At 37.7% G+C, this 15,905-nt stretch overlaps 1 protein-coding gene across 1 annotated transcript in view; it reads left to right on the top strand.

Annotated features, from left to right (window-relative positions):
- The window catches only part of LOC139158432 (contactin-3-like), a 236,022-nt gene that overhangs the window by 163,707 nt on the left and 56,410 nt on the right, over positions 1–15,905 (top strand). Inside the window, exons 8-9 of the mRNA XM_070735738.1 lie at positions 11,487–11,616; positions 14,866–15,016. Of these exons, the coding sequence (XP_070591839.1) occupies positions 11,487–11,616; positions 14,866–15,016 (281 nt within the window). The remainder of the gene's footprint in view (positions 1–11,486; positions 11,617–14,865; positions 15,017–15,905) is intronic.

The raw sequence follows: 15,905 nt of genomic DNA, 5'->3' as shown, positions 1-15,905 counted from the left end.
ATGATGAATTTGTTCCCTGTGACCTGATATGTGTAATTTTTATCTTGGGTAACTGATATCGAGTTCTGATGAGGTTATTTCCTTTTTGCCTTTCTGTGTATGTTTACATATTTCTTAGGTTGAAATTCCATTAGTCTATTTCTCCCACTACGTTATTTCTCATACGTGACATTGACTTACACCGAATTTCCACTCCCTTTCTTTTTCTGCTTAGTTCCATTACAGTTCATGAATGTCATATACTTCTTTAAGCTTATTATAATGGTTTATGCAGGGAAGAAGACTGAAGCAAAACAGTTCTGCCCTTATTTCAATATTTTCTCTTAGTAGCAAATCCATCTGTCACCTTCCCCCCCTTTTACTACAGGGTAAAGTCCAAATCCGTTTTGTGACAATTTTCTTATTTTATTTTATCTTATTTGTCAAGATTAAATTCATTTTGTTCTTTAGCTTATTTTAATATCTACCCTGCAGATACTAACTAGTTGGCTGATACATTCATTTCCCCTTTTGTATGCCGAATAACAGAGTTGAAAGAGACCTTGAAAGTCTTCTAGACTTACCTCTTGTTCAAGCAGGAAGCCCTATACCAGCGTTGGCGAACCTTTTTTTCCTTGGGTGTGTTCTGGTTTCTGGTAGAAATTTAGCAATTACAAATAACTCTTATTAAATGCATCATTTCATGAATAAAGAAACTCCATTTATTTCTCTGCTCTCCTGTAATTCAAACACATTCCATAAAACACTCGGTCTGTTATCTCTCTTAGCTGCATTTCTCACATTCCTCCTTCTGCTTCACTTAAACAAGATTTATTTTCCTAACAGCATAACTTTGAAAAACAGCAGCACTGACTGATAACAATACAAAATACCTTGGCTTAATTTAGTGTGGCAAAAACACATCCATTTTCCTTTTGGCAACGTCGAAACTCCATCCTTCTTCTCCACTGACCCCCTGACGTGCCAAATACATCACTACAATATTTAACCCATTCCTCTCCTTAATATCTTCTTCCAGACTTCTGTTCTCTACGTTTTTGGGCCCTTCTGAATTTAGGGTTAACCCAGCGAGCGTCTGATTCTCCCTCACAAATCCTGAACTCATAGCCCCATCCTGTGGCTGGCCTTCCACCTGTTCTACTACCTGTAACCCCGGGCCCCCCACTAATTCATAAACACTATCTGAATCTGAGTCCTAAATATCTTCATCATCCTCCAACTGATCAGGAGTATGTACAACAGGGTGCTGAAAATGCATGTGTGCACATTATTGCACATGCGTGAGTGACCATACCCATAATTCAGTGCTTAGGGAGAGCAAAAACAACCTCTCCTGGCCCATTTCCCAACTTGTGGGCCTGGTAGGCCCGTTTTTCATCCTCCCCATCTTCCCAGAGGCCCTCCCAGAGCCTCTAGGCAAACCAAAAATCAGCTGGCTGGTGTGCACATGCATGTTGAAGCTGAGGTAGGGCAACAAATGAGGTAGGGCATACAAATCCAATAAATAATAATAATAATAATAACAACAACAACAACAACAACAACTTGCATGCCTGCAGATATGGACGGGTGCCATAGGTTCACCATTACTGCCCTATACTATTCCAAACAAATCTCTTTTTAAAAACCTCCACTGTTGGAGAATTCATAAATTCTGGAGGCAAGTTGTTCCACTGATCAATTGTTTTCACTGTCAGGAAATTTCTCCTTAGTTCAAAGTTGCTTCTCTCCTTCATTAATTTTCATCCATTGCTTCTTGTCCTGCCCTCAGGTGCTTTGGAGAAGAGTTGACTCTCTCTTTGTGGGATTTGCTTTGGGGCAGCCCTTCAAATATTGGAACACTATTATCATGTCACCCTAGTTCTTTTTTTCCCTTCATTATACTAGACAAACCCAATTCCTGCAACCGCTATTCATATGTTTTAATCTCCAGCCCCTAGTCTTTGTTGCCCTTCTCTGCACTCTTTCCAGAATCTCAGAGAAGAGCAACAAAGATGATGCATTGTTCTTCAAATTCAATCAAAACTATCTTGGCATCCACAATGAATCATTGAGCTACTTCCTTTTAAAAAGAAATGAAATTGTGTGCAATTACACAATTGTGTGCATATTAGTTTTCTGTGGATGAAACAAACTTTAAATATTAACTTCAATTTTTTGTCAGCCATTTTTCTATTAAGTTTTATCAAGATATCTATTCCTATGAAATATGTTGAGTTGGCTTTGTACATGAGAGCCACTGCTAAGATAGGCAGTGTTTCTCATTGAACATTATGTTTAATTCTTCATTAGAGACTTAAAGCTTTCAGAGTACACAACAATGCCAAAAACCATTTTAAAAACTAAGTCTGGTACTAGCTTTATCTCCATTTGGAAACAATTTATAAACTATATTTCTTCCCATATCCTTTCTGCTATGTAACTTTAAAACTCCTGATTTTGATTGTTGGCTATAAAATTAAGTATGGTTGCTATAGTAAAGATAAAGGAGTCCTTGCAGATTTTATTCTGCTAGTTATTGCCAACTATGTGGGTGGAGGTGCTCATCTCAATGTCAAGGGCCATTGAGACAGTACTGTCTGAAGACATTTCTGCAGTCAAGTAGCTACTATGATATCACGGAGGATAGTTACATTCATACTGAAGTAGTACCTGTTTATCTACTCATATGTATATGCTTTTGAACTGGTAGATTGGCAGGAGCTAATCTATCACACAGCACTGGGCATTCAAACCTTATTTTAATCTGAGCCATTGCACCACCCCCATAGTTGATAATTAGAATTTCTTACTGATTTAGGTTTTTTTTAATCTACTTTCTTTGATTCTCTTATTAGTTTTTAAAGAGCTAAACTCTTGTTTTTATGTTTTTTCAATCTAATATTACGCTTATCATTTTTAAGTGTTATTCTTGAGACATTTCCAATCAGTCTATTCCTCCTTTGACCTGATGATTCATGTCCATGGGATCTATGTCCTTCTCTAAGCTAATTATAAAATGCTATTCTGAAATCTATATGTATAGCTGTTTCATTTCTTGTAATATCTTGTAGTCAAATGTGATTGTTTCTTTTTTATTGTTTTACCTCTTTAACCAGATGCTAACTACAGATTAGGATCAAGTTTGGGATAGTGAATGATCTTTTCCCTTCTACAACTTAAACTTAAGCAAGACTGCAATAGATATTTAAAGACCAAAATGATGGCATCTGTTGTTAAAACCTCCCTCTAAAGCCACTTTGTAATTTTTAACTAACCCTTTTACTCTTTTTATTCCATTTTATTTTATTTTATTCTGCTGGAAATCTGTATTTTTACTATTTAGATTGGATTCTGGTATTTTTATCATCTCCACCATGGGAAAAAGAAAGAAAAGACATTGCTCACATTCTGCTTCTCAGACATCATTCATTTCTATTAAATAGTTCAAAGTTGGCTGATATCTAAAAAAGTAAATTGCACCGCGTAAATAATCAGGCCTCTCCTTTTTTGATAGCATCTCAAGCACATTTGACCACTTCTATCTTAGAATGGGATCTGTAAGCAGAGATAGAGAAGGTTCAAGTTTTAAATCATTCTATATCTATGCCTGAGGAGCCTATGCCCTTCTTAAATTGCAACCATTTGTCCAACTGCTGCAAGATTTATGCAAGGAGATGAGGCCTTAAAAACAAAAATGTTACTGACTTTATAACCAGACAATGCTTACTGATGGCACAAAAAAATGTTGTCTCTTTTGAACTTCTGATCACAACTGACAATATAGTGGGCACCCCAAAAGATACTTCTATTAAGTTTTAACACAGCCATCCTGTTATTACTGCTGAATCAGTTAAAGCAAGCCTACACAGAGAAAACTGACTCAAAAGCAGATAATAGTGGTGAAAAGATGGATCCTAATTTAACACCTAAAAAAAGGGAAGAATAAATTAAAAGACATCTTGACCTACATCCAGAAGAATGCAAAACAAGTTCCACCCTTATCCCCGCAGGAAGTATTGGATAAAAGTCTATGGAGATTCTCCATCATCCAGATCACAGTTGTCCCAAAGGTCCTTTTTTTCACAAGGCAGCTGGCCTTTCTTGGGTTTTTTTCTTTTGAAGATGTTCCACTTCTCATCCAAGAAGTCCTTCCATTCCCCACCATCCAGTCGGAGCTGAAGAAGCTTCTTGGATGAGAAGCAAAATGTCTTCCAAGAAAAACAAGAAACTCCAGTTGCCTTATGAAAAAAGCATGCTTGGAACATTGGATAAAAGGCAAGCACACATCATACCTATTACAGCCTCATGAGATTACTTTACAAATTCAACGAAACAGAGTAAATAGAGGGAAAATGGCTATCCAAAAGTACAGACATTCTCTCCATTACTCACCTCCTATAAGTGTGAGAAGGTAAATTCATTTGCAGGTTGAACTGTTCCCGTCCAGGAGAGACTTTGAAATTAATCCTTTTATGATTCAAACATCCTATTATTGCCAGCATATTGTTCAGAGTGAAGCCTTTTTAAGGCAAGTTTGAGAATTTCCTGTTACCTGTGTTACACACAAGAGAAAGTAAGTAATAACTGATCTTGGCAATAAGAGTTCTTTACTTTAAAGTTTAATTGTATCAACATAAAAGTAGGTAACTCCAAGGATGTTCTATCCCTACTGTCCTTGAGAAGAGATAGCTTAAATAAATAATCTGTATCTCCCACAGAAGGCCAGTTTTCTGAAGAACCCTTAGGGACAAACCTAATTAACTCTTTCAGTACCTTGCCAGATACTGAACATGTCAGTTTCTAAAAAGCTACATCAGGAATGTCAAACTCCCAGGGACACAGGAGCATTACATGACATATCACAACCCTTTCCCCCTTCACCAAACTAGGTGTGGACGGGATCAGTACATGACACATCTGTTCTGTCGGGCTTTCTGGTAGAATCCTCCCAAAAATTCACAGGTACAAATTTCAGACACACACACGTTTGAAAATTCAAAACAATGTTCTTTATAATGAAAATTCACTTAAATTAAGCCCTCTTTTGGTATAGCAAAGAGCACTTGTCTCCAAACAAACTGGTAATTTATACAAGTCCCTTATCAGTCCTGTGATACTTAGCTTGCAGCTGTGAGGCAATTCAAAGTCCTTCTTTCACAAAGTGAAACACACTTTGCTCTGGTTTAGTTTCAAAGCGGGGAAAAATCAACACACAAAAAGTCAATCAGTAAAGCAGTCATGAAACCCAACGATCAGATAATCCTCCACAAATGGCCAAACCCACAGGCTGCTATTTATAGCAGCCTCACTAATTACCACAGCCCCACCCAACCACAGGTGGCCTCATTTTCTTTGATAATAATCTCTCAGTTGTTGTTGCCTATGCATCGCTCTCCGCATGCGTGGCTGTATCATTAACTCTTGTTCTGACTCCAAGGAGGAGCTAGATAATTGATCTCCTTCTGAGCTGTCTGCCACACTCTCCTCCTCCCTGTCACTCATGTCTTCTTGGGCAGAGGAGCCTTCATCATCAGATTCCATCGGGGGGGGGGGGACAGGCCTGCAGCATGTGGCTGTCTCCCCTACATCCACAGTCCTTGGGGCAGGAGCAGGGCCAGAGCTAACCACAACAACATCCAGCCTGCAGGCCACAAGTTTGACAGCCCTCAGGTGGATCATCTGAAGAGAATTATTAGCAACAATATGTAAAGTTGTTAGATTTTTCATATAGCTGGTCACCCCAACTGCCCCAAAAAATATAGCCTATTTTTAGAAGCAACCTGGTGATTCCTCCACTATTTTAACATGGAAAATAGACATGGAAAAGAGATCAAAGAGTCCTCAGGAGTGGTTTTGATAAAACACCATAGCATGCGGAAAATGTAAGTGACAGAAATAAAAAAGAGGCTGACAGATAAAAGGAAGTAAGCTGCAGCCCGATTCTTGACTCAACACTTCACTTTGAGTGTAGATACTGTTCTGAGTTGTCAACCTGAAAAAGTATCCAGCCAAGTTACTGTTCACCTCAAAACCCACTGGAGGTTATGCCACTTTAAGTCATTGATGAAGATAATCATATTTCAAAGCTGCATGGGGGGATTTTTTTTGCACCCTGAAGGAAATTTGGATAACTTCACTCTAGTTGAATAATTGAAAAACATGATTGTTAACCCAAAATTCCAGTACCCTTTCAATCATTCTTTAGTACTGACTTGGAATATCTCTGGCTGGGAAGAACAGAGTTACAGATTAGGATATAACTAAGTTCTTCTCTTAACTTTGATCACAGCAGAAGAGATATGGATGACTACAGATGTGGAAAAGATTCATTTACTAGGCTTTAAAGCCTGAACAATTCTGAAAGGAAATACGGTATAAGACTAAAGGATTTTAGATTTATCTGAATGCTGATTTCTTATGTATAGCACATGCACATTTTATTACTATATTTTCTTTTATCTACTTTATCCTGGATTTAGATCATGTATTTTTTATTTGATTTGAAATGGTCATAAGACTAATTATTTAAAAAACACATCTAAGTAATTGATTGCTGTTATGTATTTTATTGCTAAATGTTCTATAATCTCACACAAGTAGATACCTCCATTTTATATGATTTGGTAGTCTATAACATACTACCATGATGGTTTGAGGAGTTTTTGTTCTTTTACTTTCATTTACTTTTGCCCAAACACTTTTGACTGAATTTATTATGCAGTAACCGAGCAGCAAATAAATTATCTCAGATCTGTTCACTCAGTGGATAATATTTATGCTGTGCTGTGCAAGAAGAAAGAAAGATAAGTAACAGAAAGAAAATAAAACACATTTTGATGTATTTTTGTTACTTTCATTGTTTGGGAAGAAGCAAGGCAAATGTAAATATTAAAAAGGACTGAAATTGCCCTTTTTGGACAGACTGAACATCAGAGACTAGAATACAAATATTGTGACTCCAGCTAGAAAAAAAACAGAAAGTACACAGTGTCTGATTTTAGAGAAAACTGGCTTGGTTTAGAAGGATGATTGAGTAAAATCTCCTTTTGATTAATTCATTTTCTTAAGCTTTACTCATCTGTAGCACCCGAGGGAAAAAAGGTTCGCCATCAGTGATATATATTTTACTGATTAAAGGCAGCCCAAGTCAAAATATTGGTTAAAGCTAATTCTAACAGAGGAACCTGCATCCCTCAGATATCACATGCTATAGTCCCTATATAGTCTATGCATTTTCTGAAATATTGTAATAAGGTTCCTACTCTACCCATTTCCAAAGCCCTTATGCCATTCCCTAGACTACATCCCTGAATTTTACATGACCAGTAGTTACACCAGGCAACTACTAGTCAGGTTTCTTTCTGACCCATAGTTGCCTAGAGAAATTAACTTTTACAAAGTTTATTCTTGACATATATTTTACAAAAATGTTACATACATACGTACATACATACATACATACATACATACATACATACATACATACATATATGTCTCATGTTTTTTTGCTGAATTTGAAAATTAAGGGAGACTAGGATAGATCTATTTCAGCCTTATGTTGGCCTCATCAGCTAGCCATACCCACTGGGACTTGAACCTGCAACCTTTGCCTTGTAAGGCAGAGAATTATCCTGTAGGCTACAGTATCCAATCCCTTCAGCTCTGCACCAGGGAAGGGTTACATATTTTTGCGTCGAATCACCCTGGTGTATTGACTATATTTAAAGCTCACCACCAACATGGGATGAAGTGACTGCAATTGAGTAGACAGTTTAGGTTTGCAAAGATAAAATTTCTTCTAAGGTTTTCTGTGTCCCACCTTGTCAGACTTAAAAATATTCTCCTTTAATAAAGATAAAGTCTAATTACATATGGATAGCAAGCAAATAAAGATGTGTTTGTTATGTCTAAATAAAATATTATTCATTGATTGAATCATTCATTTATGTAGATTTAAAAAGTACAATGACATTAAACTTAAATAAGGCTTAATATAAAGAAAAGGGAAAAATTGGAAAAATAAAAAATCCTATCTTGCTGAAAAAAAATAAAGGAAACACCGCTGAAAAAAATAAAGGAAACACCGCTGAAAAAAATAAAGGAAACACTTAAACAACACAATATAACTCCAAGTAACTTCTGTGAAATCAAATTGTCCACTTAGGAAGCAACATTGACAATCAATTTCACATGCTGTTCAGCTTTGTACAGAACTAAGTATTTAATGAGAATATTTCATTCATTCAGATATAGGATGTTTTATTTAAGTGTTCCCTTTATTTTTTTGAGCAGTATATTAAGTTTATATGTCAAAATTGAATGTACATATGTATGTCTGGGAAAATCTTCTAATACGTTTACTTGGACTCTAGTCACACTTTTCAGCCAAAGTAAATGATTGCTTCTTGCCTTAAATAATTTGGGCCTAAATAACTTTAAATATTCCCTTCATGTGGATCAGTTTTCCTGTTCTTTAAGACCAAAAATGGAGTCTCTATTTACCTGTATCCCTTTGAAGACTGTTCAGTTATGTTCAACTAATAGAGAAGGCCTTTTCCCTGATGGTCCCAGAAATACAAAATGAATTACCATCAAAAACAGCTTTCAAAAAATACCTAAATATTTATTTATTTATTGGATTTATATGTCGCCCCTCTCCAAGGACCTGATGTAAGCATTCCATTAAATAAAATGTTTTGTTATACTGGATTGAGGTATCAATGACTTTTTATGGATATGACAGGATTCTATATGTGTAATATATTTTGCAATTCTTGATCCAATAGCATTAATTCTTCAGCATCACATGAATGTACTGATTTCTTCTGTGTTCTCTATAGCAAGGTTCTCCAACCTTGGTAACTTTAAGACTTGTACACTTCAACAACCAGAGCTTTGCTGGCTGAGAAAATATGGGAACTGAAGTCCACAAGTTTTAAAGTTGCCAAGGTTGGAGACCCCTGCTGTATAACATTCATCCTGCTCCCTGACAAAGGTCTTGCTAATCTCAGGTCACTTTCTTTTTTTCCTTTCTTTCAAGACATGCACATGGAGGGCGCAGGCTATTTTACTCTGTTCCTGATACGATGTACTCAGCAAGCTGCTAGAGTTTGCCTGTTTATTTAATGTACATCCTATGAATAAATCTCCTTTCGGTTAAAGTTGTCAAATGTGCTTCACTGTCATTGATGAAATCAGTTTTATCTTCTTAGGAATGTTCAGCTATACAAATCAGACACTTCAACCAACATCAACTAATCACAATTTTAGCTATAAAGAAATTGTGTATTAATTATTATTATTATTGTTGTTATTGTTGTTGTTATTATTATTATTATTATTATTATTATTATTATTATTATTATTAATTAGATTTGTATGCCGCCCCTCTCCGAAGACTCGGGGCGGCTCACAACAGTAATAAAAAACAATATTATAGCGAAACAAATCTAATATTAAAAAAGAAGCATATAAAACCCTATCATATTTAAAAACCAAATAACACATACATACCAAACATAAAATATAAAGAGCCTGGGGGAAAGGTGTCTCAACTCCCCCATGCCTGGCGGTATTTGTGCAGGAACAGGTGGTTCCGGAGGTACTCTGGTCCAATGCCATGTAGGGTTTTAAAGGTCATAACCAATACTTTGAATTGTGACCGGAATCTGATCGGTAGCCAATGCAGGCCACGGAGTGTTGTAGAAACATGGACGAATCTGGGAAGCCCCACGATGGCTCTCGTGGCTGCATTGTGCACGATCTGGAGTTTCCAAACACTTTTGAAAGGTAGCCCCATGTAGAGAGCGTTGCAGTAATCAAACCTCGAGGTGATAAGGGCATGAGTGACTGTGAGCAATGACACCCTGTCCAAATAGGGCCGCAACTGGTGCACCAGGCAAACCTGGGTAAACGCCCTCCTCGCCACAGCCAAAAGATGATGTTCCAATGTCAGCTGTGGATCGAGGAGGATGCCCAAGTTGCGAACCCTCTCTGAGGGGGTCAGTAGTTCCCCCCCACACGGTGATTGACAGACAGATGGAATTGTCCTTGGGAGCAAGACCCACAGCCACTCCGTCTTGTCTGTGTTGAGTTTGAGTTTGTTGACACCCATCCAGGCCCCAACAGCCTCCAGCCACCGCCACATCACTTCCACTGCCTCGGGGTAGAGATGTATAACTGGGTATTATCGGCCTATTGATGATACCTTACCCCATGCCCTTGGATGATCTCACCCAGCGGTTTCATGCAGATATTGAATAGCAGGGGGGGAGAGGACCAACCCCTGAGGCACCCCACAAGGGAGAGACCTAGAGGTCAACCTCTGACTCCCCACTAAGACCAACTGCGACTGACTGGAGAGGTAGGAGGAGAACCACTGGAGAACAGTGCCTCCCACTCCCAGCCCCTCCAGCCGGCACAGAAGGATACCATGGTCGATGGTATCAAAAGCTGCTGAGAGGTCAAGAAGCACCAGGACAGAGGACAAACCCCTGTCCCAGGCCCGCCAGAGATCATCCATCAATGCGACCAAAGCCGTTTCCGTGCTGTAGCCGGGCATGAATCCAGACTGTTGAGGACCTAGATAATCGGCTTCTTCCAAGGACCGCTGGAGTTGGAGCGCCACCTCCTTCTCAACAACCTTCCCCATAAAGGGAAGGTTGGAGACAGGATGGTAGTTATTAAGCACCGCTGGGTCCAGGGAAGGCTTCTTGAGGAGGGGGCGCACAAGTGCCTCCTTATAAGGGGCCAGAAACGACCCCCTCCCGAAGGAGGCGTTGACAATCTCCTGGACCCAGCTCCGTGTCACCTCTCAGCTAGCCAAAACCAACCAAGAGGGACACGGATCCATTAGAAAGGTGGCAGAACTCACAGCTCCAATGGCCTTGTCCAGTTCATCAGGTGTCACCAAGTCAAACTCCTCCCTTTCTATTAAGTAGAAAGGTTGACAAGTATTTGTCTATGTGAGTATACGTGAGTATATAAGTTGGTATGAAAGACTACAGAGAACAGAAAAGATTCAAATATATAAGATGAGGAAGAATTGGACCTCAGAATGAGTTGTCATTTTCGAAGAGGGGGGAAAAATCTACTTTTTTCCCTCCATGTAAAAGCATTTTGCAGTAGACAAGCTTGTAAGCCCCAAAATTAAAGTAAGTTGATCCCAGGATTGTTAGGAATAGACCTCAATGACAAGCAAATCCAACTCAATCCTTTCAGAATTTGAAAGAGGTTTTTCAAAGCTGATGTTTCAGTCTGACGCTTATATCTACTGCAAAGCTCTATAAAGCTATGTCTCTCATAAAAACTATTATTAGCATATCACTCACTTTGGTCAATGCATTTCAGAGTTGTGTTAAACATCAGTTAAGCTATATATGAATTCTTCAAATAAACTTTAATGAAGGCATGAGATACTGCTGTTCAGCCAAAACACCCTCACTTTTCTGTTTCTTCAGTCACGTAAATATATTCCTTTTTAATATTTTGCTTTTATTATTCAGGGAAGAATACAAATTGAAAATGGAGCTTTGACTATAACAAACTTAAACTTGACAGATTCTGGCATGTACCAGTGTATAGCAGAGAACAAACATGGTACAATATATGCCAGTGCCAATCTCCGAGTTGTAGGTAAGTCACAACTTTGTTTTCTTTGTTGTTGTTATTCACCAGATATTTTTCCTCCTGCTGCAGTAGCTGTCATGTTTTTCTACACCATCTTGAAAATTTAGCAAAAATGCTTTCATAGCACTCACTTTATCAGCATTTCTGTGTAATTTTCTCAACTGTATCTGAGGGATGTGGTGGAGGATAAAGAAGCTCACTATATTTTATAGCTCAATAATTCACTGATTTAAAACATTGATAAAATAAAACAAGATAAATTATCAATGATGGGGGGAAAGAGACATAAAGTTTGGATACCAGGCCAGTGATTAAAATAATCACACAATTGGGAAACAACATTGGCTCAGCATATTACTTTACGACACTGATCTTCTGCATTGTAGCTTTGGTATTCTTGAGAATGAAATGTCATTGGAAAATGACAGATAAATTTCTAGGACTTTTTTCTTGATAACATGAGTGCATACCTATTATTATGAAGGTGATATAGGTAGTTCTCTACTTACAACAGTTTAGTTAGTGACTGTGTGAAGTTACAGTGGCATTGATAAAAGTGACCTCTGACCATTTATCAGCCTGACTTCAATACCAGGGAAGATTTTGGAAAAGATAATCAAGCAACGAGTCAACAAACACCTAGAAGCAAACAAAATAACCAAAAGCCAACATGGGTTTGTCAAAAACAGATCATGCCAGACTAATCTTATAGTGACAAAATTAATGGACTAGGGGAATGTTGTCGATGTGGTTTACTTGAACTTCAGTAAGGCTTTTGACAAAGTAGACCATAACCTACTACTAAATAAACTAGAAAAATGTGGGATGGACATCAGCACTTCCAGATGGATTCAAAATTGGCTAACTAACCACACTTAATGTGTAGTGCTCAATGAAACTACATCTACATGGAGGGATGTATGCAGTGGAATACCCCAAGGCTCTATTTTAGGCCCAGTACTCTTCAACATCTTCATCAATGACTTGGATGAGGGGATAGATGGGGAACTTATCAAATTTGCAGATGACACCAAACTGGCAGGAATAGCCAACACTCCAAAAGTTAGGTGCAAAGTACAGAAAGATCTTGACAAACTTGAACATGGAGCATTATCAAACAAAATGAAATTCAATGGTGAAAAAAGTAAGATTCTACATTTAGGCAAGAAAAACAAAATGCACAGGTACAGTATATGGGGTACATTGCTAAATAGTAGCTGTGAGAGGGATCTTGGAGTCCTAGTGGACAATCATTTAAATATGAGCCAGCAGTGTACATCAGCTGCCAAAAAAGCCCACACAGTTCTAGACTGCATTAACAGAGGGATACAATCAAGATCATGTGAAGTTTTAATACCACTTTATAAGACCTTAGTAAGGCCACACTTGGAATACTGCATTCAGTTTTAGTCGCCACGATGCAGAAAGGATATTGAGACTCTAGAAAAAGTATAGAGAAGAGAAACAGATGATTGGGGGACTGGAGGCTAAAGCATATGAAGAACGGTTGCAGGAACTGGGTATGGCTAGTTTAATGAAAAGAAGGACATGATAGCAGTCTTCCAGTATCTTAGGGGTTGCCACACACAAAAAAAGGAGTCAGACTATTCTCCAAAGCACCTGAGGGTAGAACAAGAAGCAATGGGTGGGAACTAAACAAGGAGAGAAGTAACTTAGAACTAAGGAGAAATTTCCTGACAGTCACAACGGTTGACCAGTGTAACAGCTTGCCTCCAGAAGTTGTGAATGCCCCAACACTGGAAGTTTTTAAGCAGATATTGGATCATCTGTCTGAAGTAGTGTAGAGTTTCCTGCCTAAGCAGGGGGTTGGATTAGAAGACCTTCAAGGTCCCTTCCAACTCTGTTGTTGTTGTTGTTGTTGTTGTTGTTGTTGTTGTTATTATATCACCATTGCAGTATCCCTGTAGTTACATGATTAAAATCTGGGCACTTAGCAACTGATATATTGTTTGTTTGTTTGTTTGTTTGTTTGTTTGTTTGTTTGTTTGCTAACTGGCAGTGCCTTCTCAATAGTGGCTCATCTCAGAGTAAAATTGGACTTACAAATAGTTAATGAAAGGAAGTAGTAGAGATTTGGCTAGACTTGGAAAGAAAGAAATACTTATTTGAGTGTCTCAATGAAGATACTATATCTATAGTCAAGCTGAACCTGAAGGGCATTTGTCAGTAAAAACAATATTTACATATTTTTGTTTGCATTTTTGCTAACATTATCCCCCATTCTAATCTAATCTTACATCTGTTCTTCCCCTGTATATTTTCTGAAAACCTGTTTCCAAACATAGCAAAACAACTTTTTGTTATACTATATATTTAAAAAATGTTATGAGAAAATACAGTAATGAGAAAATGTGATAATGCTTCATCATTAGCACCACTAATGTCTTAGTAATATATTCTTGAAATAAACCCCTGCAATTGAAACCTGAACTCTGACTTGAGTTTGATTCAACTCTGTTAATGTCTTTTTCCTGACTAATTCTAAAACTAGTGTCAAATCACTATAGGATATTTCTCTCCATCTGCCTATGATAAAACAAGGTAAATTGGCTTACTTATTGTAGGAGGGGCAGCAGTATTTTCACAAAATGGTGGTTGTACTTTCAAAATGGCTGGCAGAGTGGTCATGACCACTCACAAAATGCTTATTTACCATAAGGTTTCTCAAAATACTTTGTACCATCTCATCAGGATTTTCATGGCATACAAAGACATTACTGCAAATAAATAGGATGTGAGATGTCTTTGCTTTCTTTTACAGCATGTCAGCAACCTGCATTTATAAAAATAAAATTGGGCAGAGAGACTCACTAAAAGCAAAGGAAGTGTTTGGGGACTATTGTTACCACTAATGCAATGTTTTAATACCATATTGTACTAAATATTGTGAATTCAGCCAGCAAATGGGTATCAAGTCAATACCAATTGTTGCAAAGTCGCAGCAAGGAAGAAATTGGCCACTGTAAAAAGACAAATACTGGAAAATGTAGGTCTTTGGGGTCTTCTCTGAATCGGTGAACTGAAAGTAAAGCCTTTGCTTAATCCCAGCTTAATTCAGTGGCATTTTAATGTACAATTTCTGTTTCAGTGCTATTTTGGCTGAACTAGAATGGAAATTTCATATCCTTCAGTAGTTAATGAACAAGCAAAAAAAAGTAACATGAATTGTGGAACTCACTGAGGATATGCTGAAGAAGTTGTGTTTCATACTTAATGTGTTTCTTCTGCTTCTAGCTTCTGCTCCTGACTTTTCTAAAAGCCCAGTGAAGAAATTGATTCAGCTTCTAAAGGGCAGCACAGCTCATTTTGAGTGCAAGCCAAAAGCTTCCCCTAAAGCGACAACTATTTGGAAAAAGGGAGGTGAGCTGCTCCAAGAAAATGAAAGGTATCATGTTGTGAATGTCTTCTTGTTATAATTTAAACATTGTCATATTTCGAGAGAAAGAAATTTAATTTAAGCTAGATGGCGAATATGCTGAGTAAGTCATCCAATTCCATCAAAGTATACAGTACAGACAAAAGAGGAGCTTTCTATTCACTAAGAAAAATATGCCACATAAAAGTATCTTGAGTGAAAAATGTTCCCAGGTTGCTTTGCAAAATTGTGCTGGGATTATTAATGGCAGACTTTTTTTTGGGGGGGGGGGGGGGATCTACCACCTTTAGTCTTTCCAAAATTCAAAACAAATGCCTTAGATTTGGCTTTAGAACTGTCACAACAATTTTCACACTTACTCTCTGCAGAAACTGAGCTACGTGCCTTGTTATGAATGAAAGTTAGCTGTCGGTTGACAAACTTAACTATAGAAGTATTTTACCACTTTCTTTAGCACTATATTAGCATGTGTGATGCCTTTTATTTTGTTTGCTTCTTCCATGCCAGTGTTGCTTGTTATGGTTATGGTTATGCTTCCCAGTATGTTAATTCTGTTTGACATTGCCATAAATAATGGATTTGGAGCCGTAAAAGGAATAAAGAAGCAACTGATTGTTTTTCTATAGACTCAGATATCTAGGTCTCATTTTCACTTGGAGGACTGAAGAAGTTGTCATAAATCCAGATAGTAAGGTGATCCATGTAACTCCAGAATTTGAGTACTGTACTCCCATTATCTTATGGCCTAAATGTTGGGCCTGGACAAAGGTCAGACTACATAATGATTGAGTTCAAGTTGCCTCTCTAAGCTTTTTGAATTATGGCTAATACTGTTCTGATCTTACTCCATTTCAACTTATACAAATTCTTGCTTTCTTCTCGTGTCCTTCTCATTGTT

Source organism: Erythrolamprus reginae, chromosome 2 (genome assembly GCF_031021105.1).
Source record: "Erythrolamprus reginae isolate rEryReg1 chromosome 2, rEryReg1.hap1, whole genome shotgun sequence".
Lineage (NCBI taxonomy): Eukaryota > Metazoa > Chordata > Lepidosauria > Squamata > Dipsadidae > Erythrolamprus > Erythrolamprus reginae.
This window is presented reverse-complemented; position numbering and strand designations above follow the sequence as displayed.